Consider the following 24,163-nt stretch of genomic DNA (forward strand, 5'->3'; position numbering starts at 1 on the left):
CCGCCCATCTGGGGCGTTGCTCTGTTGCAACCAGAGCCATTCTAGCACCTGAGGCAGAGGCCATGGAGCCATCCTCAGCGCCCGGGCCAACTTTGCTCCAGTGGAGCCTTGGCTGCGGGAGGGGAAGAGAGAGACAGAGAGGAAGGAGAGGGGGAGGGGTGGAGAAGCAGATGGGCACTTCTCCTGTGTGCCCTGGCCGGGAATCGAACCCGGGACTCCTACACGCCAGGCCGCGACGCTCTACCACTGAGCCAACCGGCCAAGGCTTCCTGATACCTTTTAAAAAGAAAGTGTAGTTAGCTACAGGCTGTCAACCAGGAGTGGGACCTTAATCGACTGCACTGCTCTCTAACTGTCCTGCCAGCCAGCAGCCCCGATGGTTTTCACTCCCGCCATACGCCAGCCCCCCAAACACACACCACGCCTGCAGGAGGAGGCAGGAGGCCTTCGTCCTCTCCGGGCACGGTCCAGCCTTTCCTTCTGCCACAGAGCAACCAAGCACCAACCTGCGGAGCATCAGCCCCGAGGACCAGAAGCGTGACTTACAGCCAGGTAGACCAGCCTGTCCTGCTGACAGTGATGCCCCTGCGATGTGGCCGGCAACGCAGACTGGGAGCGACCGACCGACCAACCGACCAACCCTCGCCGTAGCTGCGCTCTCGGGCCCGGCCAAGAGGCCACGGAGGCATGGTCTTTAGGCCAAGGACTATCTCGCCAGTAAGGAAGAAGGGTATACAATGTTTAAAAGAAAAGGCTAGCCAAAGGCTACCTGGAGGAAAAAAAAAAATTAAGGCCATAATGGAAACCTAATAAAAAACAGGTTTTTCAGTGGTAGAGTGTCGGCCTGGCGTGCAGAAGTCCCGGGTTCGATTCCCGGCCAGGGCACACAGGAGAAGCGCCCATCTGCTTCTGACCCCTCCCCCTCTCCTTCCTCTCTGTCTCTCTCTTCCCCTCCCGCAGCCGAGGCTCCATTGGAGCAAAGATGGCCCGGGCGCTGAGGATGGCTCCTTGGCCTCTGCCCCAGGCGCTAGAATGGCTCTGGTCGCGACAGAGCGACGCGCGCAGGGGCAGAGTGTCGCCCCCTGGTGGGCAGAGCATTGCCCCTGGTGGGCGTGCCGGGTGGATCCCGGTCGGGTGCATGCGGGAGTCTGACTGTCTCTCCCCGTTTCCAGCTTCAGAAAAATACAAAAAAAAAACAAAAAAACCCCCAGGTTTTTCAACGCCAAATAAACAGTCCATTTATTAGGCTGAGCAACAGGAAAGGGTTAATAAAACTTACCAAATTAATGCACTACAAAGCAAAAGATTAAAAAAAAATAAAAGCCACATTAATCCTACAGACCTAGCCAACAACCCTGGGTTTTAAGGTGAGTCGAGAAAGCCAACCATGGGACCCTGCCCAACGCCCTCCTCCCCACTGGTCTGCGTGTCCGCACACAGGGAGGACCGCCACGCCCCCTGCCCGGCTGGAACAACCCTGCAAGCTGGAACAGCCACAGCTGTCTCCAGACACTGCCCAGGGTCCCCTAGGGGCCACAACGGCCGCTGCGCACCACTGCCCCAGAGATGGAACCCAGGAGGCCACAGATCTAACAGGTGTCTGTGCTTCCAACACCCACCTGCACAGCTCACGTTCAAGTTCCTGGGTACAACAGAGGGAGTCCAATGTGACCCACGGGGTCCTCTTCCCTCCCACACCCCCCTCAGCCCACCGCTCCCCGCCCCCCGTTCCTGTAACACAGATATACACTTGCTCTCTTGGCCATGAGACTTCGTAGGGTCTCCTCCCCACCCCACCCCACCCCACCGCACGGAGGCTGGATCTGGCCATGCTACTTGCTTTGGCCAATGGCATGCTAGTAGGTGTGACAGGCAGAGGTTTTCTTGTTTTTTGTTTTAATTTTTAATTATTGAGTACAACGAGACAGGAATGGGGAGGGTGAGACACACACACAGAGAGAGAGAGAGAGAGAGAGAGAGAGAGAGAGAGAGAGAAAGAGAGAGAGAGAGAGAGAAACATTGATATGTTCCTGTTCCTGTATGTGCCCTGACCGGGGATTGAACCAGCGACCTCTGCGCTTCCGGACGATGCTCTAACCACCTAAGCTATCCCGCCAGGGCTCAGGCAGAGGTTTTAAATGTACCTGCGTAGTTCAATGTGGCTTCTCTTTCTACCAGATTGAAGAAGGCACGCGTGCCCCAGAAATCCTCTAGCCTCAGAATAAACATACTTCAGCCCTAAACCCACTGCAGAAACCGACCAGGCCTCCCTGACCACCCCCACCCCCAGCCGCGCCAAGGAGAGCCAGAGCTGACCCACTCACTAGCAAAGCAAGAAAGCAGTGCCTGTTTCCATAAGCCTGCCAGTTGGAGGGAGGGCTGTTTGCTTTGCAACACTTAGAGCAGCTTACAAAGCTAAAGCACTCCTAAAATAGTTTTGAACCAAAATGCTGCTTACACAGTGGATATTAACCGTCACTCTCCTGCCCTCCCCCCACCTGTCTCCTCCCACTGTTTGTGGCCGATTGATTCCAGCCCCACAGAGGCACACATGGTGTGCTCCCAGTCCTGGGGGGGTGGGCATGCCCCACCCCGCTGCCTCTGCTCAGGAGACGCTGGCCCTCCCCACCGCTGACTCGGACTCGGGGACACCCCACACACGGACGGTGGCTGGGGAAGTAGTCAGGGAGGAGACACACAGCGTGTCCCCAACCAATCCTGTCTCTCTAGACAGGACAGCAGCTCCCGGACGTGCTCAGGGGTGAGTCAGACACGGTGAGGGGCTGCACCTGTGTCAAAGGCAGGCACACGGGCCCAACAATTCCACGGCGCTCCGATTTCCGAGTTGTTCGAGAGGAAACAGTCACCGGTAAATAAACTGCAAAGCCTGCAGGCCTCCCAGGAACAGATGATGAGACAGCCACCACAGAGGAAGGAAGTCTCTCTCCCCTTGACGACAGTCAATTCAGCAGGCACGGCGGTGGCCCCCAGAGATATGCCAACCGCCGGGACCCGCAGCGAAGCTAAGGACCTCTAGATGCGGAGACAATCCTCTGTATCCAGACAGGTCCAGGGTCACGCCAAGGACCCTTCAAAGCGGGGCATCTCTCCCGTCTGTGCTCAGAGGCAGACGTGACGTTAGAGGGACAGCCAGGGACACGCGACATGGCTAGCTTCGCAGACGGAGCAAGAGGCCACAAGCCAAGGAATGCGGGCTTCTGGAAGCCGGGGAGAAACAATCAAAACCCACCTAAGGACATGGATTCCTCTCCAGAGCCTCCAGACAGGAAGGTGACCCTGCAGACACAGCGAGAGTGACCTCTAGAAGCCTACGATCATGATTTTGAATTAAGTCAAGTCTGGGGTCATTCACGGGGCCATTTGTCTCAGGACTGACAGGAGAGGAATGCAGTCAATCAGAAGGGCAACGGTGAAAACACAGGTGACTTCAAGCCTAGCCAAGGAGCCCTTTGCCCGGGTGCCCCAGAAAGCTGTGGCCTGCGGGTAACCAGAAAAACCAGCCTTCCTCACATTGCTCCTGACCCAGCCAGGGAGCTGTGGGCCGACACAGACAGCGGATTGTAAACCGAGAAAAGCAGGCATTCTGCCGTTTGGTGACGGTGTCAGCGGGGACTGTGGCTTTGGGGAGGCCTCGCACCTGATGCAGGGTGGGAACCCCGTGACCTCAGGGGCCCGAAGGCACGACACACAGCCCCCCTGGGGAAATCCAACCATCCCAGGACGGTTCCCGGGAAAGACCCTCCAAACAGCCCGCCCCAAAACGCAGCTCAGGAAAGGAGAAGAGGAAGGAAAAGCTAGTCGGAGATCCGCTCGGGCCAGACGGGCGGCTCAGCGGAATCGGAGCGCTGCACTCGCGAATCCTCTTCCATTCCCAACGCCATCCTCCGGGAGGCGCAGCCGGGTCCGGTCTCCTCAGCCCGGAACCTCCTGCCCCCCCCCCGACTCTGCGCCCCGTCCCGGCGTCCACAGATGGGCCCCAGGAAACGGCGACGGGACGGGCCTCACATGAACCCGTGAAGGGAGCCAGACGCGAAGACCAGGCGTCGGCTGATCCCGCATAAGACGTCCAGACAGGATGGACCCACGGGGAGGAAGCCGTGGTGGCAGCCAGGGGGGGGGCGTGGCTTCCTGGGGAGGCCCACGCTCTAGAACAGGGGTCCCCAAACTTTTTACACAGGGGGCCAGTTCACTGTCCCTCAGACCGTTGGAGGGCCAGACTATAAAAAAAACTATGAACAAATCCCTGTGCACACTGCACATATCTTATTTTAAAGTAAAAAAATAAAACGGGAACAAATACAATATTAAAATAAAGAACAAGTAAATTTAAATCAACAAACTGACCAGTATTTCAATGGGAACTATGCTCCTCTCACTGACCACCAATGAAAGAGGTGCCCCTTCCGGAAGTGCGGCGGGGGCCGAATAAATGGCCTCGGGGGGCCGCATGTGGCCCGCGGGCCGTAGTCTGGGGACCCCTGCTCTAGAACCAGACAGCACGAGGGCTGCACACCGTAAACACACCAGGCGCGGACGGTGCCCCTTACGGGGGTGAGTGGCACCGTCTGCGGATGGCATCCCAATAAAGCTGTCCTGTTAAGGAAAACAACAATGGAAGACAAAAAGGAACAAGGAGGGCAGAAGCCAGTGGCTGTGTCACTGCAGTTGTAAAGGCATCAGCAATCCCAGGAGGCGGGTCCGCTCACAGAGCCTGTCCCCCTCCCCCCCCCCCAGGAAGGGTGCTGAAGCAGACACCCGGAGCTCAGGAGAGCAAAGTCTGAGGACCCACCAGTTCCATTAGCTGAGCCCTGGCCGGGGAGCGCGGCTGGTTGGAGGCTCATCCTGAGGCGCCGAGGTTGCAGGTTCGATCCCCAGTCAGGGCATGTACAAGAAGTAACCAATGAATGCATAAATTACTGGGACCACAAACTGATGTTTCTCTCTCCCTTTCCCTTTTGCTCTAACATCAATCAATATATAACAACTGGAAAAAAAAATTAAACGTCACCATGAACTGCTGCTACAGCAATCGGAAAGCAAAGCAAACATGTCTGCCCAGCACAAATAAAACCAAATAACCCAGTTTACAGAGCCCATCCCACATCTAAGACGAGTCCACCTCACTCCTAGGGGTCACAGGATGGGTCTAAGACGTGTCCACCTCACTCCTAGGGGTCACAGGACGAGTCTATGACGTGTCCACCTCACTCCTAGGGGGTCACAGGACAAGCTTACGACGTGTCCACCTCACTCCTAGGGGTCGCAGGACAAGCCTACGATGTGTCCACCTCACTCCTAGGGGTCGCAGGACAAGCCTACGACATGTCCACCTCACTCCTAGGGGTCGCAGGACAAGCCTACGATGTGTCCACCTCACTCCTAGGGGTCGCAAGACGAGCCTACGACGTGTCCACCTCACTCCTAGGGGTCACAGGACGGGTCTAAGAAGTGTTCACCTCATTCCTAGGGGTCACAGGACGGGTATAAGACGTGTCCACCTCACTCCTAGGGGTCACAGGACGAGTCTATGATGTGTCCACCTCACTCCTAGGGGGTCACAGGACAAACCTACGACATGTCCACCTCACTCCTAGGGGTCGCAGGACAAGCCTACGATGTGTCCACCTCACTCCTAGGGGTCACAGGACGGGTCTAAGACGTGTCCACCTCACTACTAGGGGGTCACAGGACAAGCCTACGACATGTCCACCTCACTCCTAGGGGTCACAGGACGAGCCTACGATGTGTCCACCTCACTCCTAGGGGCCACAGGACGAGTCTATGATGTGTCCACCTCACTCCTAGGGGTCACAGGATGGGCCTATGACGTGTCCACCTCACTCCTAGGGGCCACAGGACAAGTCTACGTGTCCACCTCACTCCTAGGGGTCACAGGACAAGCCTACGACGTGTCCACCTCATTCCTAGGGGTCACAGGACGAGTCTATGACGTGTCCACCTCATTCCTAGGGGGTCACAGGACAAGCTTACGAGGTGTCCACCTCATTCCTAGGGGCCACAGGACGAGTCTAAGACGTGTCCACCTCACTCCCAGGGGCCACAGGACGAGTCTAAGATGTGTCCACCTCACTCCTAGGGGTCACAGAATGAACCTACGACATGTCCACCTCACTCCTAGGGGTCACAGGACGGGTCTAAGACGTGTCCACCTCACTCCTAGGGGTCACACGACGAGCCTACGACGTGTCCACCTCATTCCTAGGGGTCACAGGACGAGCCTACGACATGTCCACCTCACTCCTAGGGGTCACAGGACAAGCCTACGACGTGTCCACCTCATTCCTAGGGGTCACAGGACGAGTCTATGACGTGTCCACCTCATTCCTAGGGGGTCACAGGACAAGCTTACGAGGTGTCCACCTCATTCCTAGGGGCCACAGGACGAGTCTAAGACGTGTCCACCTCACTCCTAGGGGTCACAGGACAAGCTTACGACATGTCCACCTCACTCCTAGGGGTCGCAGGACAAGCCTACGACATGTCCACCTCACTCCTAGGGGTCGCAGGACAAGCCTACGATGTGTCCACCTCACTCCTAGGGGTCGCAGGACGAGCCTACGACGTGTCCACCTCACTCCTAGGGGTCACAGGACGGGTCTAAGAAGTGTTCACCTCACTCCTAGGGGTCACAGGACAAGCCTATGATGTGTCCACATCATTCCTAGGGGCCACAGGACGGGTCTAAGATGTGTCCACCTCACTCCTAGGGGCCACAGGACGAGCCTACAACGTGTCCACCTCACTCCTAGGGGTCACAGGATGAGCCTATGACGTGTCCATCTCACTCCTAGGGGTCACAGGACGAGCCTATGACCTGTCCACCTCTTAGGGGTCACAGGACGAGTCTATGACGTGTCCACCTCATTCCTAGGGGGTCACAGGACAAGCCTACAAGGTGTCCACCTCACTCCTAGGGGTCACAGGACGGGTCTAGGACGTGTCCACCTCACTCCTAGGGGTCACAGGACGAGTCTATGACATGTCCACCTCACTCCTAGGGGGTCACAGGACGGGTCTAAGACATGTCCACCTCACTCCTAGGGGTCACAGGACGAGTCTAAGACATGTCCACTTCACTCCTAGGGGTCACAGGACGAGTCTATGACATGTCCGCCTCACTCCTAGGGGTCACAGGACTAGTCCATGACATGTCCACCTCACTCCTTAGGGGCCACAGGACTAATGCATGACATGTCCACCTCAGTCCTAGGGGTCACAGGATGAGTCTACGACGTGTCCACCTCACACCTAGGGGCCACAAGGTGAGTCGACCACGTGTCCACATCAATCCTAGGAGCCTAGATCTCCAAACACTAGGGACGGCCCGACCCAGAGGTGTGGACAGAGAAATTCCACTCTGATGAACATCTGGGCTGTCAGTAACCCTTACAGAAAAAAAATATATTTTCTTGTCCAAATACAGGTCCATGGAAAAGCAAACACAACAGGAAGCTGGAGAAGGCTGAACATTTACTTTTAGATAGTGACCTATGCATCATGCTCAAACGTCCCTTAAAACAAACGCCGGACAGAAAAATGGGTCCCTCCCAACTGACTGGTCTATGATGTCAGGCATATAATACTGTGTGTGTGTGTGTGTGTGTGTGTGTGTGTGTGTGTGTGTGAGAGAGAGAGAGAGAGAGAGAGAGAGAGAGAGAGAGCGCGCGCGCACGCATATATACTAAGAAAATTAAAACTCACAAAAGACAGCTTACCCCGTGTGTCATTTTATATTTAAGCATGAACTGGGGAATAATGAAAACACTCAGTCTCGTTTCAACTCACTTTTCTAAAAACACATCCACAACGGTCAAAAAAATTACCAACTGGAACCAGAAGTCAGCTAACTATTAGGTGGATCTGACCCGTACCGACGGAGATAAAAATGAAACAGTTCCGTGAACTAATGTTAGTCTGTTTACTTTGAGTCAACTAATGTAATTAACTAGGGTTATATAATTTTACCAGCTCCACATTTCCAATTATGCACGACAATTGGTTTTTTTATTTCTATAAGCAACAAACAATGAAGATAGCTCAATTTAATAACCCAGTCTTCCTAATGAGAAATGACTGCCTCCCCTGATATAAATTACGGAAACGCTACTTCAAAAACAGTGCTATGAACACGTTTGTTTTCCCTGGCGTGCACATTTGGGGAGCGGCACCAGCTTTTGTGAGGGCCTCTGAGAACAGTCTCAGGCGTGGGCCCTTTTCTGAGACGCGACTCTGAAATGTTCCACGGAGCAAGGTGGCCAGCCGGTGACCAATGACAATGACCAGAGCTGTGCCGTGACAGGCGTCCCACCCAGAGTTGAAACAACTCGCGGGTGTCTGGTCGACCCGTCTGCAAGGTGAACTCGAGACTTGGACACGACACCAGATTCTGAGTAACTTCCCTTCTCTCTAGCAGGGGAGGGCGGGGTCAGGTCCCAGTCCCTTCACAAAGACACTCACGATAACTCAGTGTGTTATGGGAGCTCCCGCATAATAGAACGATAAAAAAAAAAAGCCACTTCCTGTCTCTGCTCTCTCTTCACAGGAAGTGCATTCCAAATCTTACCACCAAGACAAGCAATTTATTTTAAAGTAGGAGATAAATATTCCCGGATGACAGACGGTGAATGCCGAAGTAGATCCTGACCAGCGCAAATGACATGCAACTGTCACTGTCCTTTTATCCACAAAGTCACCCTGCAAACTCAATACTCACAAAGGCAAAAAAAAAAAAATAGGTGCGAAGACCAACAATTACACACAGAAAGCGAAGCCAACATAGCAATCATTTCAGCTGGGCAAAGCAACAGAAAAGGCTGGTGTGGAAACCCAGGAACAACTTGCCGTTGGCACGTTCGGCCTCATGAAAAGCAGCCCTGCGGCCAGGGAGCTCAGCCAGGAGCCCTTCCGTTTGGAGAGGAGTCCTAGCGCTCACGTCCACGGCCCCGCACTGCGGTCCAAGTCGCCACGGCAATCTCCACATTTATTTATGGCAACACCGGGAAACACAGCATCAACTACAGTGACAGTTTTCTCTTTAGAGCAAGTCTCCAATGCGAAATGCAACATAAATAAGTAAATAAACAGTGACAACCATGATAGATAAAATATGTCTCTGGAAAAAAAAACAACAGCAGCAAAAAATGAACAGCCAGATTGAAGGTGCCCAGCGACTTCCATCACAACCCAGTTTCCACGTTATCTTGTGTCGCTGTCATTTAAAGGGAGAGTCACGGCTGGCACAAAACGCCTGGTTCTGGAGAGCCTCCCCCTCCCCCCCAGCGAGCATCGACGGAAGCAGGGGACTGATAAACAGAACAGGGTGATCATGAAAACATGGAAGAGCCGTGAAACGCTTAATAAGCATGGTATTGTTGCAAAGTTCCCTGGGGCCCCCGCAACTGACACATTGTTATCTGCTTCAGAAACACAGATATTTTTTTTTTTTTCAGCTTTGAAAAACAGGCCAAAATACAAGTGCATCCAAACGTGGAGAAAAAGCAACTCTCATTCACTGCTGGTGGGAATGCAAACTGGTGCAGTCATCATGAAAGACAGTATGGTGGTTCCTCAAAAAAACGAAGACTAGAAATAGCATGTACCCAGCAATCCCTCCTCTGGGTGTCTACTGCCAAAACTCGGAAACATTGTTACGCAAAGACACACGCACCCCCAGGTTCACTGCGGCACTGTTCACGGTGGCCAAGACACGGAAACAACCAAAGTGTCCCTCAATCGAGGGATAGACAAAGATGTGGTATGTAGGTACAACAGAATACCACTCCGCCATAAGAAATGACGACATAGTGACATTTACGACAACATGGGTGGACCTTGAGAACGTGATACTGAGTGAAATACGTAAATCAGAGAAAGCTGAGAACCGTATGATCTCACACACAGGTGGGATATAAAAACTGAGACGCAGGGACATAGATAAAAGTGAAGTGTTTACCCGGGGGAGGGGCGGAGGGGAGGGGAAAAGTAGGGGAGTCAAGAGTGGCTAATATACGGTGATGGAAAGTGACTAAAAAAGAAAGTGCACAGTGCCTTCTTGCTGTGTGTTCCTTCTTCCCTCATCCAGTCACACACACTGTCCCTGTACAGTGACCTCCCATCTTAAGCCGGAAGATGTCAGTCACTCAGCACACATGAAACGGGACCGGGACACCACGCCTTCGCCTCACCTGCGGGGAACCTCATCCGTGATGTCCACAATGTTCTTTCCTTGCAAACCCTTCTCAGGGAAGAAAGTTCTAAGCATGAGGCCCCGTGTCATTTCTGTATTTCTTAACGGCACACAGCTAATACTGTATAAATTCTTCACAGGCCACCAAAATAGCTATTCCACGAGGACCAGATAAAAGCTAAGGCGACAGGGTAATCGGTTCTTCCTGCCCGCCCACAAATCCCTCTGGGCACCTGCCCGAGGACGTGAAACCCGCTGGGGAGACCACTCCGGGAATTAAAACCGGAGACCAGGCGTGGGGGCGGGGCAGACACAACACGTGGAGACACTGCTGTAGAGGAGATACACTCAGAGCCCACGACGTTGAGCAGGCCGGTTTATCACACACACTCTCACTGTCCTCGGGTCTACAGCCATCTCTGTCCTGCTCGGGACGAGTGACATCACAATTCCTCCTCCTCACCGCACCCTGAGCTGGGTGCATCTATGACCCTGCCCCTCCCGGGCAGGCTCGTAGAAGTTCCACGTGACAGGCACCTGCCTGCACACGGTTGAGACGGGCACAGAATCTCCCCGGGTGCGCTACCAATACAAACCTAACGGGGTCTCTTTCTCCACGATTCAATGAGGAGTTCAGAGAAACCGGGTCTCCCAGACCAACAACCTGCAACAGTCAGGGACCGGCACCCGTGACTTTCAAGTTGGTGAAAGGCTTCACCCACATGGAGCTGGCATTTCAAGTTGCGTGGGGTTAAAATGCCTGATACGGCCTGACCCGCGGTGGTACAGTGGACAGAGCGTCGACCTGGAACGCTGAGGTCGCTGGTTCGAGACCCCGGGTGTGCCTGGTCAAGGCACAGATAGGAAGCAACTATTATGAGTTCATACATCCCATTTCTCCCCTCTCTTTCTCACTCTCTCTAAAAAAAAAAAAAAAATAAGTAAAAATTAAATTAAATTAAATTAAATGTCGGATAAGGCTGTGTTGGGAAAAGAACGCCAGGCGAGGACCCAGGTTTAATCTGTTGTGCCACCCCCCCCCCTCAATGAACCACATGTTAGGGACCCTGGTTCTCTTCCCAGCTGCTGTTCTCAAACACAACAGAAAACTGTGCCACGGCCCGGAACTGTGCAGATGCTGTGAGTCACTGACGGCGCCCCCCTACGGACACAGACCTCTGCACTACGTGACTCCAGCAACGGGCCCCGCTCCACGCTGTCACGCACCCGCTCGGATCAGACGCCAAGACGACAGGGTGACCGGAGGATTACAGCTGACCCGGTTAGGACTGAGAGTCGCCCCCCCACCGTGGCTCGAGGCGCATCACGCACCGCCTGGCCGTGCTGATTTATTTCTCCTCCCGCTGTCTGGCTGACGTGTGCTCTGGCCACGTGGCAGCGTCTGCTATCACTGATTTAAGACATAAGATGGCATCGCAGAGGGTGAGCCTCCTCCTGCCCGATGTGCCATCTCCCGGGAGGTGCAAACAGGCAGAACAGAAGCACCTGCAGCACTGAACAGCGCCGGCTGTGTGCGCAGACACGTAGGACTAATGACGACAGGGGCGGTCCTCTCGTCGGGGACAGTGACAAGTCAAGCTCTGGGAGAAGGGGCCGTGTCCTCAGAGAAGGGGCCGTGTCCTCGGAGAAGGGGGGGCCGTGTCCTCGGAGAGGGGGCCGTGTCCTCGGAGAGGGGGCCGTGTCCTCGGAGAAGGGGGGGCCGTGTCCTCGGAGAAGGGGCAGTGTCCTCGGAGAAGGGGCCGTGTCCTCAGAGAAGGGGCAGTGTCCTCGGAGAAGGGGGGGCCGTGTCCTCGGAGAAGGGGCAGTGTCCTCGGAGAGGGGGCAGTGTCCTCGGAGAGGGGGCCGTGTCCTCGGAGAAGGGGCAGTGTCCTCGGAGAAGGGGCCGTGTCCTCAGAGAGGGGGCCGTGTCCTCGGAGAGGGGGCCGTGTCCTCGGAGAAGGGGCCGTGTCCTCAGAGAAGGGGCAGTGTCCTCGGAGAGGGGGCCGTGTCCTCGGAGAAGGAGCCGTGTCCTCGCCTCGCTCCACCACGGCTGCTGAGGGGCACCTGCTTCCCAGCAGACGTGAGGAAGTCCCCCGTCTCTCGTTGACAGGGCCGGTGAACTGTCTGGGGGGGGGGAAAGACCCTCAGCAGCTCCCACCTCTGTACGCTGGCCAGGGGTGGTGGCGAGCGTCTGAACAGGAAGGAGGTCAATGCGGGACCCTGCGGGTCGCAGGCTGGAGCGCTGGGGTGTTCCCTGAACCACTCGGCCGCAACCACCCCCCACCCCGGGAAAAACCGACAGACACCCAGGGCAGGCTCTGACTCCAGGGAGAAGCACTGGGGACTTGGCCGTCAGAGCTGCTGCGGCTCATTTTACAGGGTCCCAGGAGACCAGGAACCGACAACCCTCGTCAGAAGCGCGCCCAGGCCCAGGGGTCTCCAGTAGTGCCGTCTGTCTGTTTTGTTTCGTTCTTCAGTAAAACATGCAATGAGCTTACCGACGTTAACTTAGACATCGCTTATTTTAATCATGGGTCGCAAGTCGCAAGACCATCACAGCACAAAACATAAATGTCAGCTTACCTGCACTTTGAATTAACCTAGGACTGCCGTAACCTTTGCCCCGGCCGGGTAGCTCAGTCGATTAGAGCGTCGTCCCTAGACGCCAAGGTTGTGGGTTCGATCCCGGTCAGAGCACACACACAAGAATCACCTAGTGAATGTATAACTAAGTGGAACAACAAACTGATGTCTCCCTCTCTCTCCCTTCCTCTCTTAAAAATAGAAAAAAAAAAAAAAAATAGAACCACCACAATGTTTAACGAACGCAGAAGTAGTATCTGTTATCCAAACCAACATCCTCAGACGGGAGAGGTGAGAGAAGCGTCGAGCTCACCTCATCGGCCCTGTCACGCCACACGTGAGCACACACGTTAGAGCTTGCACACAAGTCGGCACGCCACGCGGGAGCCAAACTACCAGGGCAAGGATTCTTCCGGAAAATATGGCGTTTCTTCCGAGATCACAAAAAGTAGAAATGACAGCTGCAACCACTGCCTGAGCCTTTGTCCTATTTGATATGCAAATTACTCCCCGAGCATTTCTCGTTTCTTCCACGTTAAATGCCTTGAAAGGGCCGAGAGGCGAGAGTGCATCAGGACGCGTCTGGTCTCTGCGCACATGGCAGCCGGAACACCCTCGCCGAGACAGCGTGCCGACCTGTGGCCGCCCCGGCAAGACAGGCGGTACGCTCCCACGCTGGCTTCTTAACAAGCATTACGAAGAGCCGTGTTTGGCTTCTCCCTGCTCTTCCGAATGTCCACAGGGCAACGTGGGTCTGAGGAAAGCGCCGGGGCCCAGCCTGCCACCACAGAATGTCCAGGGGTCAAGGTGCAGGTCGAGTGGCCAGTTCACCACGGGGAGTGTCTCCCTGGGCTAGGATGTGACCCAGGGCAGGAGGGCAGAGCAGACAGACAGTGTGGAACCACGGACGCGGAGTACCACGGGCACGGAGCACCACGGGCACGGGGCACCAGGGACGCGGAGCACCAGGGGCACGGGGCACCAGGGACACGGAGCACCAGGGACACGGGGCACCAGGGACACGGAGCACCACGGGCACGGGGCACCAGGGACGCGGAGCACCAGGGACACGGGGCACCAGGGACACGGAGCACCAGGGACGCGGAGCACCAGGGACACGGGGCACCAGGGACACGGAGCACCACGGGCACGGGGCACCAGGGACGCGGAGCACCAGGGGCACGGGGCACCAGGGACGCGGGGCACCAGGGACGCGGGGCATCACGGACACGGAGCACCAGGGATGCGGAGCACCAGGGACATGGAGCACCACGGACGCGGAGCACCAAGGACACGGGGCACCAGGGACGGGGAGCACCACGGACACGGAGCACCACAGGCAACGGAGCACCACGGACACGGAGCACCACAGACACAAAGCACCACAGGCACGGAGCACCACAGGCACGGAGCACCAGGGACACGGAGCACCACGGACACGGAGCACCAGGGACACAGAGCACCACGGGCACGGAGCACCAGGGACACGGAGCACCACGGACACGGAGCACCACAGGCACGGAGCACCAGTGACACGGAGCACCAGGGACGCGGAGCACCACGGACGCGGAGCACCAGGGACGCGGAGCACCACGGGCACGGAGCACCACGGGCACGGAGCACCAGGGACACGGAGCACCACGGACGTGGAGCACCAGGGACGCGGAGCACCATGAACATGGAGCACCACAGGCACGGAGCACCAGTGACACGGAGCACCACGGACGCAGAGCACCACGGACGCGGAGCACCACGGACACGGAGCACCACGGACACGGAGCACCACGGACACGGAGCACCCGGGACGTGGAGCACCAGGGACACGGAGCACCACGGACACGGAGCACCAGGGACACGGAGCACCACGGGCACGGAGCACCACGGACACGGAGCACCCGGGACGTGGAGCACCAGGGACACGGAGCACCAGGGACACGGAGCACCACGGGCACGGAGCACCACGGACACGGAGCACCACAGGCACGGAGCACCAGGGACACGGAGCACCACGGACGTGGAGCACCAGGGACGTGGAGCACCAGGGACGCGGAGCACCAGGGACACGGAGCACCACAGGCACGGAGCACCAGGGACGCGGAGCACCACGGACGCGGAGCACCACGGACACGGAGCACCAGGGACGCGGAGCACCACGGACGCGGAGCACCAGGGACGCGGAGCACCAGGGGCACGGAGCACCACGGACTCGGAGCACCACGGGGACGGAGCACCAGGGACACGGAGCACCACGGACGCGGAGCACCAGGGACGCGGAGCACCAGAGACACGGAGCACCAGGGACGCGGAGCACCAGGGACGCGGAGCACCAGGGACGCGGAGCAACAGAGACAGCTCTGAGCTGTTCCTGAGTCTGGGGTGGCCCAAATCTAGCCATGTGTTCAATGTCATAATTCATTACATAGTAATCTGGAAAATACAGATAAAATACATACGTGTTTCCATAGTAATCTGGAAAATACAGATAAAATACATACTATACACGCACATTGACACTCGCCAACCCTGAAATTTACCTTCAAAACGAGAAGTCACTGCCAGAGACCACGCCAACGAATAAAGACACATCTCCAGACCCGACTCCTAACTGCAGAGCAGAGGAAAACCATCAGCCTGACAGGCTGCACGCATGGTAACAACCCTATCTCTGCTTTAACACCAGCCTGGAAAATAAGTCTTACTCTCTCTCTAGCGCACGCTCTCTCTCCATGAGAAAACTAATCGTAGAGAAGGAAACTGACTCTCCCTAAGAGGCAGTCACGTTTCATGGGCCCGCTGCAAACCCCATCCCCGGTTCCCAGTCCCGGGTCCCCGGCCCACGGTCCCCAGCCCACAGCCACCGGGAGCCAGGAGGATGCGGCTACACCAGGCTTGGAAGTCCTCTAGGGGTCACCAGGGCACGGGGCCACAGGCTGGTTCAGGATCACCCTAGCTGGCAGCAGGACCGGCACCTTCCTCCTGCTGATACCAGACAGCGGCTGGACAGGAAAAATGCCCGTCCGCGCCCAGCTGTCCCCAACAGCAGCTAATGCACCTTGTCGCAGGAAGGAACAGAGACGTGGAGAGTCCTGTGAACGGCAAACACTTCACTCAGCTGCCTGCACCCTCCTGAGTCCCTGGCACGGTGTCAGTGGGGGTTGACCCCAAGTCCAGGTCAGCCGCCATGTCGCTGGGGACAAAAACGGTCCAGGAAAACATGAGACAGGTTTTGCTTGGGGTTCTGTTTCCTAATAAACACCAAAGTTACCGAGAAGGTGAACAGAAATAAGACCTAGCCTGACCACGTGGTGGCGCAGTGGACAGAGCGTCGGACTAGGACGCGGAGGACCAGGGTTCTAGACCCCGACGTCGCCAGTTTGAGCCCAAGGTCGCTGGCTCAAGCAAGGGGTCACTCGCTCTGCTGTAGCCCCCCGGTCAAGGCACATATGAGAAATCAATCAATGGACAACTAAGGAGCCACAACGAAGAATTGATGCTTCTCATCTCTCCCTTCCTGTCTGTCTGTCCCTATCTGTCCCTCTCTCTGTCTCTGTCTCTGCCAAAAAAAAATAATAATGAGACCTAGTGAATACACGATGACATCAACAAAACCAAGAGGAAGATGTCAAGAAATGTGCTGAAGGTTTGCTCACATCTGGGGCTCTAACATTCAGGGTTGAGAGAGATTTTAGGTGACTGGCAGCCCCACCGCCCTTACGGGTCTTCCAAGACCACTCACCACCCCTCCTTCCGTGAGACGCCAAAGTCTGTCCGTGATTCCCCCAAAACACATGGGTGCCTTGCGTCCCCCAGAACTCACTTTTCTACCCACCCCCGAACTGACCTTGCCGAGAACAGCCCAGTGGAGTCGCCCATACAATCAGAGCTCTTCTCTCCGGGTGGACACCACAGCCGTTTGGTCATTCTCTGGGACAGGGGGTGGCCCCGAACACTGCAGGGTGCTGAGCCCCATCCTCAGAGCCCCCTCCCACTCCCCCAAAGCTGAGTCCAGACATCGCCAAACGCCCCTGGACGCAGGACGCAAAACTGCCCCCAACGATGGCGAATTTCCGGAGCTCAGCCTGGAAAATACGGCCCCGGTGAGCGCCGGCCCCCTCCACCTTTCTCTCTGAAGATTCCCTGCCCTCCTGTTTGAAGGTTAAATTTCTTCCAATTCAACGTTTCCATGGCTGCCAGTTCCCAGTCCGCAATCTTCCATCGGGTAGGGGGTTGTCCGTCAATATTTGATCGCGGTGACAACAATGGACTGGGACAGGAAGAGCCTGGCATGGGCTGCCACCCCCACCTTAAGTCAAGTTCCCCCCTCCCAGGCCAGGACGCCCACGGAGAGTCCATTCCTTAACCACTGCGTCCCCCGCCGGGACTTTAACCCTGTGTCCACTGTGCCCGCGCTGACTGTTAGTCCCTCCCCACGTCCAGCTTTGCTTTAGGCTCTGGTGGGCGTCTCCTGCTGCCAGCCGCGGTCAGCGCGGTCCACCTGGTCAACCCCACGGAAAGGACGGAGGCAGAGGACGGAAGGCAGGGCCGAGGAGGGCAAGACAGGAGGGGAAGCTCTCGTCCAGTCTGCGACCAGAGGCCACTGACTTCCTTCACGCTAAAAATAGCTATGGAGGAAAAAAAAAAAAAAAAGTGTATCTTTCCAACTTTTTTTAAAAAAAAATAGTGTTTACAAAACGCCTGACGTCTTGCTTCCTGATGGAAACTATTTGTAAAATGTCTTTGGTGGTGAAATTTTAAATGATTAGATGTCACATCCTTTCTGTTTTGGTCTTTTAAGGGGAAGCACCACAGCCGGGCTGGCTGGCTCACCTCACAAGCAGAACAACTGGGCCACAAGAACCTGGCCAGAACCTGGCCCGGGTAGGCGCTGCGTGTCCTCTGACGCACGGGTAAGCGAGACTCTCAATCCCCCTCGCTCAGGACCTGACACGGCTTTTCTGGGTCCGCAGGGACCCTTTTCCCTGCCCTGGAAGAGAATCTCAGACATCCCAGGTGTTGAGACACTTCCGGCCAAAGTCAGCCAGAGTCCCGGAGAGGAAGCCAACGTGAGGACAGATGGCAGAAGGGTGTTCTGGGAAGTCGAGTTCACTGACCTAAGAAACTGGGTCTTTCTCCCAGCCTCACTTACAAATAAGATGTCTAACCTGTCGCTATCCCCAAACAAACACAAAGAACTATGCAAAGGTAATAAAAATAACATCCTGACTCAGGGACCAGGTGTACAGGAAACAGAGCACTTAGCTTTTTTTTTTTTTTTTTTAATACTTTGACTATTGTGAAGTCTGACTTTGTTAGAAAGATTCCTCATTAGTCTTTTAACACAGAAGACATTGACCTCAAGTGACTGACTTGGGGCTTCAACTTCAAGGGAAGGTGGGGGCCCAAGGTACCCACAGCAAGCAAGGATTTAAACAGATTAGATTCAGCCTAACTCTCAGGCACCCACACGGGGCCCCAACAGTGGGGGCACCTGGGGCCCTGCCCACCCAAGGGGCGCTCCATACCTGCCTCCTCCTACACAGGCACTGGACCAGCTGTGCCCTTTCTCCGACTGGGGCACAAAGGCCTTGCCCAAGGTGGAACACTCACAGAGGAACTCCCACTGTGAGCTCTGGTTCTGCAATTCAGAATTAACCCAAAGTACCTCCATCTAAACCACAGCTGTCAATGTCTCATTAAGAACCCCATTCACTGCCTGACCAGGCAGGGCCGCAGTGGATAGAGCGTCAGACTGGGATGTGGAGGACCCAGGTTCGAGACCCTGAGATCGCCAGTTTGAGTGTGGGCTCATCTGGCTTGAGCAAAAGGCTCACCAGCTTGGACCCAAGGTCGTTGGCTTGAGCAGGGGGTTACTCGGTCTGCTGAAGGCCCACGGTCAAGGCACATATGAGAAAGCAATCAATGAACAACTAAGGTGCCACAATGAAAAACAGAGGATTGATGCTTCTCATCTCTCTCTGTTCCTATCTGTCTGTCCCTATCTATTTCTCTCTCTGTCTCTGTTTAAAAAAAAAAAAAGAACCTCATTCACTGGACTCACTTTCCTGGGCCAATCGCAGTCTGAAATGGGTTTGGGTTTTTTTTTTTTATGATCTACCTGTAAAGTATTTCAAACTATTCCAGCCTATCCTCCCCCCATCCCCACAAAACTATACAGTTTTCTTTGTTAATGTGTCACTATGGTAACGAGAGAAGAGCAGTTTCTGTAAATTCCGTGCCATCCAATATGGTGGCCATTAGCTACATGTGTCTATTCAACGCTCCTAAATTATGGCTACAATGTTGAAAACAATGTGATTGTTCATTCTTCTACATTGTAATTCATTTGATTCTCAATTCCTACAAGCATTCAGTGGCTACAGAAGCTTTAAGGTGAACGGCCATTCAACTGTGGTAGATGATTTCCGACTCTGTTGAGAGATGTCTGTGTGTACACACTGATTGGAATGGAGATAATGGTTTGTAAATGTGTGTATAACATCGAAAGCGCCTGTGTCTCCGAATGCAAAAATTCATACTAGGTCGTCTGTCCAGAAGACAAGATAAGGCCAAGTTCAGGAGCTGGGCTTCTGGAATCAGACCACCTTCCCTGCACTGCACGTCAGCAAGTTAGTTACCTGGCGTCTTTCAGCACAAGTGGTCTCTGCTACAGAAAGGAAATAATAACTGCTTCTCATTGAGTGTCAGGACTGTCAGTTCCTCAGGGCACAGCATTCAAGTCCCACACGGACAATTATTCTATTTGCACAAGAGCAACAGCCAAAATTTACAATTTTAAAAAAAACACACACACATTCCCTTGCCCTGCTCACCTCCCACTGCCCAGAGAGTAACGCCACCTGAGTTCCCCTGCCAGTCTGTCCACACTTAGAAAACAAGGCTCAGAAACATGCATGGTGGAGCAGGAAGGGGGAGGTGGTCCCTCCACCAGTGCAGCCCAAATGAGGGGGCTTTGCTAGCCCAGCATCACCTGTCACGACCACGCGCCTGGACTCTGACATTGGAATTGCTAAGCCACTCCGGGAGCTAGGAGGTACTCGGCCACGGACGCACTATGGAATCGCACAGCGGAGGAAAACAGAGCTCAGGTAGGAATGCCCAAACTTTCAGAAGGCATCAGGTTTGGGAGATTTAGGAGTCCACGTAGGACACTTACGTGGCGATGTTGATGATGCTTGGTCTGACCCAGCCCTGCATAAAAGCGCAGAGCCAACCCCGGGGTCCTGCGGGCCCAGCAGAGTACCGCGGCATGTTTTTTAATGGAATATTTACCCACCGCTAAAAAAGGGAGGGGACCCCCTCCCTAAAATGCTCTCCTATGGAATCATGTCACTGATGTCGCTGGCAGGAAAGACCCCAAATTCTGAAACATTCACTTTTAGCTCTCTTCACAAGGTGACTATTATCATGATCATTTCTTCTTTAAGATGAATGACAGAGCCCTGGCCAGGTGGGTCAGTGGATAAAGCATGGACCCAGGGTGGCAGAGGTTATGGGTTCAACGCCCTCCCCCCCCCCCCCGCCACCATAAAGGGCACATATGAGAAGCAATCAATGAGCACACAACTATTATAAATAGAACTAAGTGGAACAAGTTAATGCTTCCTTTTCTCTCTCTCTCTCTCTCTCTCTCTCAAATTAATGAACAAAAACAAAAACACCACAGCAGAAATTACTGAGCCCACCACGGGGGCAAAATGCACACCAGCAAATAAAACACCAGAAATCTCCATTTGTGTCCCAAACCTGTTTCCAAGTTTCCGGAAGAGCTGGAATCCCCTCGAGGGGGCCATTTTAATAATTGGGTCAAGAGATGAACTTTTATCCTAGGATCAGTTCTCTAGCTAACTGGTTTTCCAACGAAATCTGCAGCACACGTGCCACAGTAACATCCTTTAAAATAAAAACATCGTCTTAAGGTCTTAATTGCTCCATATCCAACATTCACCACCACCACCACCACCACCTCCACCCCGGCCCAATCGCCTCTTTTCTAGGAACGACTAACTGTAAACTTTTCATAAAACCGGCATAGCCATTGGTAGCCTGAAGCCTCAGCTTGGGACCTTAGACCAGCGCCCCTCCCCCACCACCACCACCACCACCGGGGTCTGGAGTCCCGCCCCTCCGCCTCCAGGTTAAACCCGGGGACTCTGGCTGGTACCTCCGGTGAAACCCGTCCAGAGAAGTGAGGTTAAGCCACATGTGACAATACGAGGCACAGACGGTTGCAGATGCGATGGAGGCTGGGTTCTGTTTCCTTTGGGGTTTTGCTACACAACATCACCGACTGGGGGAAATGGCACCTCTGAATCCAACTTTGTGGGATTTCCAATGCTCTCGGGCGGGAGAACGCAGGGCGGTGCAGGGAGCGAGCCTGGGCCAGAGCCTGGAGGCGCGCAGGCGACACACGTGAAGCCCAGGTCCCATGCCAGCGCGGGCGGGCCTCTAGCGACCCCAAATTGTCACATGCCCCGCCCCGTTCTGAGCACTGGCCTCCAGTGGGGAAAGTCCCTTGGGGAGTAGGACCCGGCACGCGGACCTGGGGTCACCCCTTTCCTCGAACCTCCGAGCAACAGGTCTGCACCCTCCTGGACCGCGCCAGAACAGGGGCGCCCCCAACCCACCAATGTCGCCCCCAGCCCGGTCCCCTCGCTCGGGCTGGGGGACTCCCCACTTCCTTAACAGTTTCTGCGCCTCGGAAACGCAGCAGCCGGGCACCACTCCACCGCGCGCCGCCGCGCAGCCACTGGGTCCCGGGCGGGCCGGCCGGCGCCCGGGGATGAATGGGGCTCCCCTCCCCCACGGGGGAGCCCGCGGCGCCTCACATTGGCCCACAACCCCAGGGGCGGCAGACAAAGGGGGCCGGGGGGACAGGTCCAGCGCCTCCCCAAACTTACCGGACGCCTCCCCCTACCCAAAACAAAGGAGCCCCCGCCAGACTCCGCCCGCGCCCCACGCGCCGGCACTTCGGAGAACGGCCACACCAGGGTATTGTTCGGCCTGCAGGGAGCGCGCCGCACCCCAGCCCGAGCCCGTAGGACAGTTGGGGACCTGCCCCTCCAGAGCCCCGGCGACGGGTGGAGCAGACGGGCGCCCCGAGCCGCCGGCCAGGCCCCCCCAGCCCGAGAAGTTTGCACCCCCTCCCCGCGCCGCCCGCCCGCCCGCCCGCCTGCCGGGCCCCGCGCACTCACCTCGCCGCGGGCAGGGCAACTTGTGGGGCGCCGCCGCGCCCGAGCCGGGCTGAGCCGCGGCCGAGGAAGGCCCGGCGCCCCGGAGCAGCCGCGCGCCGCCCCCGGGCCGCCCCCGCCCCGCCGCCGCCGCCGCCACCGAGTCCCGAGAGGCGCGGGCGCTGGAAAGTTTCGGTGCCGAATGGCGGCCGAGGGCGCTGCGGCGGCGGCGGCGGCGGGGCGGGGGCTCTGGCGGCTCCTCGCTCCCGAGCGGAGAGTGGGGGGAGGGGGCGGCGGCGGCAGCAGCGGCGGCGGAGGGCGGGACAGCGGGAGGGACCGGCACGGGCACTGACCTCCGGGGGGAGCGGCCGCCGCAAGAGCGCCGACCCCGGCCGGGAGGACTGCGGGGGGGTGGCCGCCCCGGGCCTCCCCTCCCCCAAACCCTTACGCGGCGGGAGGGGCGCCGCGTCCCCATCGGCCCCGCCCCTGCGCCCTGGGGGGGCCGCGTCCCCAGCCAGCCCCTCCTCCACTGTGGGGGGAACCTGCGACCCTGCAGCCGTCGCCCGGAGCGCTGTCCTGGCCCCACGCCTAGGGTGGGTGAGGGGAAGGCGAACCTCTCCCTCCTGACTCGGAACCTGGAACTGTGTCCCTTCCCGTGGCCCCCAGTGGGGAGAAAGGGAACGCGGGCCTACCCCTCTCCAATTCCAAACCGAGCCTTCTCCACCACTGTCCCGAGGGGACCGGAACCCGGGCCACCCCCCCACCCCAAGGTTTCCATTGGAGAGGGGAACCCCGGCCAGTCCCAGAGTGCTACCCTCCCCCACCTCAAAGGAGAAACCGGGGCCGCCCAGCTGCCCTAACAGAACCCCAGGCAACCCGCCGAAGGGGGCAACGCCCTCAAAATCGGCGGCTTAAAGGACACCCCAATGGTCTTTCCCCGACCCGGAAAAGTGGAGGCCTCGACCTTTGTAAAACAGCTCCTGGGAACAGCCAGACATTTTGTGGGGAAAGAAACTCAGACACACAGGGGTAGAGGCTAGGAGGTACAGTGTGGGGTCTCCGGGGATTGTGGAGAAGCTCCCCCCACCCTTGTGCCCACCCCCACCCGCACCCTCACCCTCACCCTCAGGCTAAAGACCTCGGGCCTTTCCAAAGTGTTTTATTTTGCAATGGCTGAAACGGCCCAGCCCTGGAGCACCCAAGTCCCCAGCGTCCCTTCCTCCCCTCTGGTTCGGTAGTGACTGCCCACCCCGCGCGGCCTTAATTCAATTAAACAGACATCCGCGCCCACCTCCCGCATCTTGGGTGTCTGCTTTCTTGAATATTTTAAGTAAGTTGGTCCCTCCCTTTGGTGTATAATGAGCTTCTCGCTTAGAGCCCAGTACACTCAGCATTTCAGACTGTAACCTCACTTGCTCTTTTCTGGGACACTGGGCCATTTGTTGTTCTTGTGGCTGGGGGGAGGGGGCCCCGGGTGCGTTTTTAAGGAGCGAGTCCGCCATCAAAAAGGCGGACCTAAACATTACCCTGCATATATTATATATTGCTGTAAAACGTCAATGATGTAAAACGACTGTTGCTACACCATTATTATAGCACATCAATAAAAAATCCACACTTACACTGTTTCCATAGTTGTGAATCAGCAGAATAAGATTGTGCCTTATTATCTATGAGCTGCCATTCAGGGCCCCCCAAAAGGACGTGGCGAGGCCTTCCCTTGAGCCTGCCCTTCGTTGCTCCCCGGCTCCCTGGGCTTGAGCGGACTGTTGCTGAGGTATTACATGCAACCGAAAAAACCAAGGGTGCAATAGAAAACCCCAGCGAGCTCATGATGCAACCCTGCCCGGGTTACACGTGCTTCCCTGCCCCCACCGCCTGCTGTTGGCAGCACCGCGTTTTTTCCGCCTGTAGGGTCACATTGTGGTTGATTGATTCTCCTTTCGCCTTGCTCAGTCATTCAGATTTGGAAAGTAAATAACAAGTTGACAGCAATACAGCTTTCGGCTTTACCCGGACGCGGAACCGCGGTACCGCACACTCTGGAGTAGCCGCGCAGAGGAAAAAAACAAACAAAAAACTGGCCCTCTCGTCTTTGCGGGCCAGCCCTTGTCCTTAGCAGCCTGGAAATTCCAAACGGAACTTAGTTTAAAGGCCTCTTTGT

General features: G+C 56.2%; 2 protein-coding genes across 5 annotated transcripts in view; one reads left to right on the forward strand and one right to left on the reverse strand.

Annotated features, from left to right (window-relative positions):
- Nucleotides 1-23,779, reverse strand: part of LOC136386871 (F-box-like/WD repeat-containing protein TBL1X) — a 145,053-nt gene extending 121,274 nt beyond the window's left edge. The window contains exon 1 of one of the 4 annotated variants that reach the window (XM_066357997.1): nt 22,024-22,301. The gene's annotated coding sequence lies outside the window, so the exon portion shown is untranslated. Of the gene's footprint in view, nt 1-21,729; nt 21,750-22,023; nt 22,302-23,621 lie in introns of those variants that run through there. The other 3 variants (XM_066357995.1, XM_066357994.1, XM_066357996.1) reach the window with 3 other exon arrangements.
- On the forward strand, nt 5,724-22,351 carry LOC136386885 (autotransporter adhesin BpaC-like). The gene is made up of 9 exons (XM_066358020.1): nt 5,724-6,015; nt 6,203-6,394; nt 6,456-6,637; nt 11,403-11,510; nt 13,363-13,473; nt 13,668-15,180; nt 16,745-16,908; nt 17,779-17,874; nt 21,518-22,351. The coding sequence occupies exons 1-9, from the start codon at nt 5,724-5,726 to the stop codon at nt 22,349-22,351; spliced, it is 3,492 nt and encodes a 1,163-aa protein (XP_066214117.1).
- Nucleotides 23,780-24,163: the final 384 nt, after the last annotated feature.

This window comes from Saccopteryx leptura, unplaced genomic scaffold, assembly GCF_036850995.1.
Source record: "Saccopteryx leptura isolate mSacLep1 unplaced genomic scaffold, mSacLep1_pri_phased_curated manual_scaffold_18, whole genome shotgun sequence".
NCBI classification, from domain to species: domain Eukaryota; kingdom Metazoa; phylum Chordata; class Mammalia; order Chiroptera; family Emballonuridae; genus Saccopteryx; species Saccopteryx leptura.

Coding starts and splice junctions, on each gene's coding strand:
- LOC136386885 (XM_066358020.1), top strand. CDS start 5,724: ATGTCCACCTCACTCCTAGGGGTCACAGGACGAGCCTACGATGTGTCC. Junction 6,638..11,402: donor TCCTAGGGGTCACAGGACGG/GTCTAAGAAGTG, acceptor CTACGGACACAG/ACCTCTGCACTACGTGACTC. Junction 17,875..21,517: donor GTCCCGGAGAGGAAGCCAAC/GTGAGGACAGAT, acceptor CTTCCTTAACAG/TTTCTGCGCCTCGGAAACGC.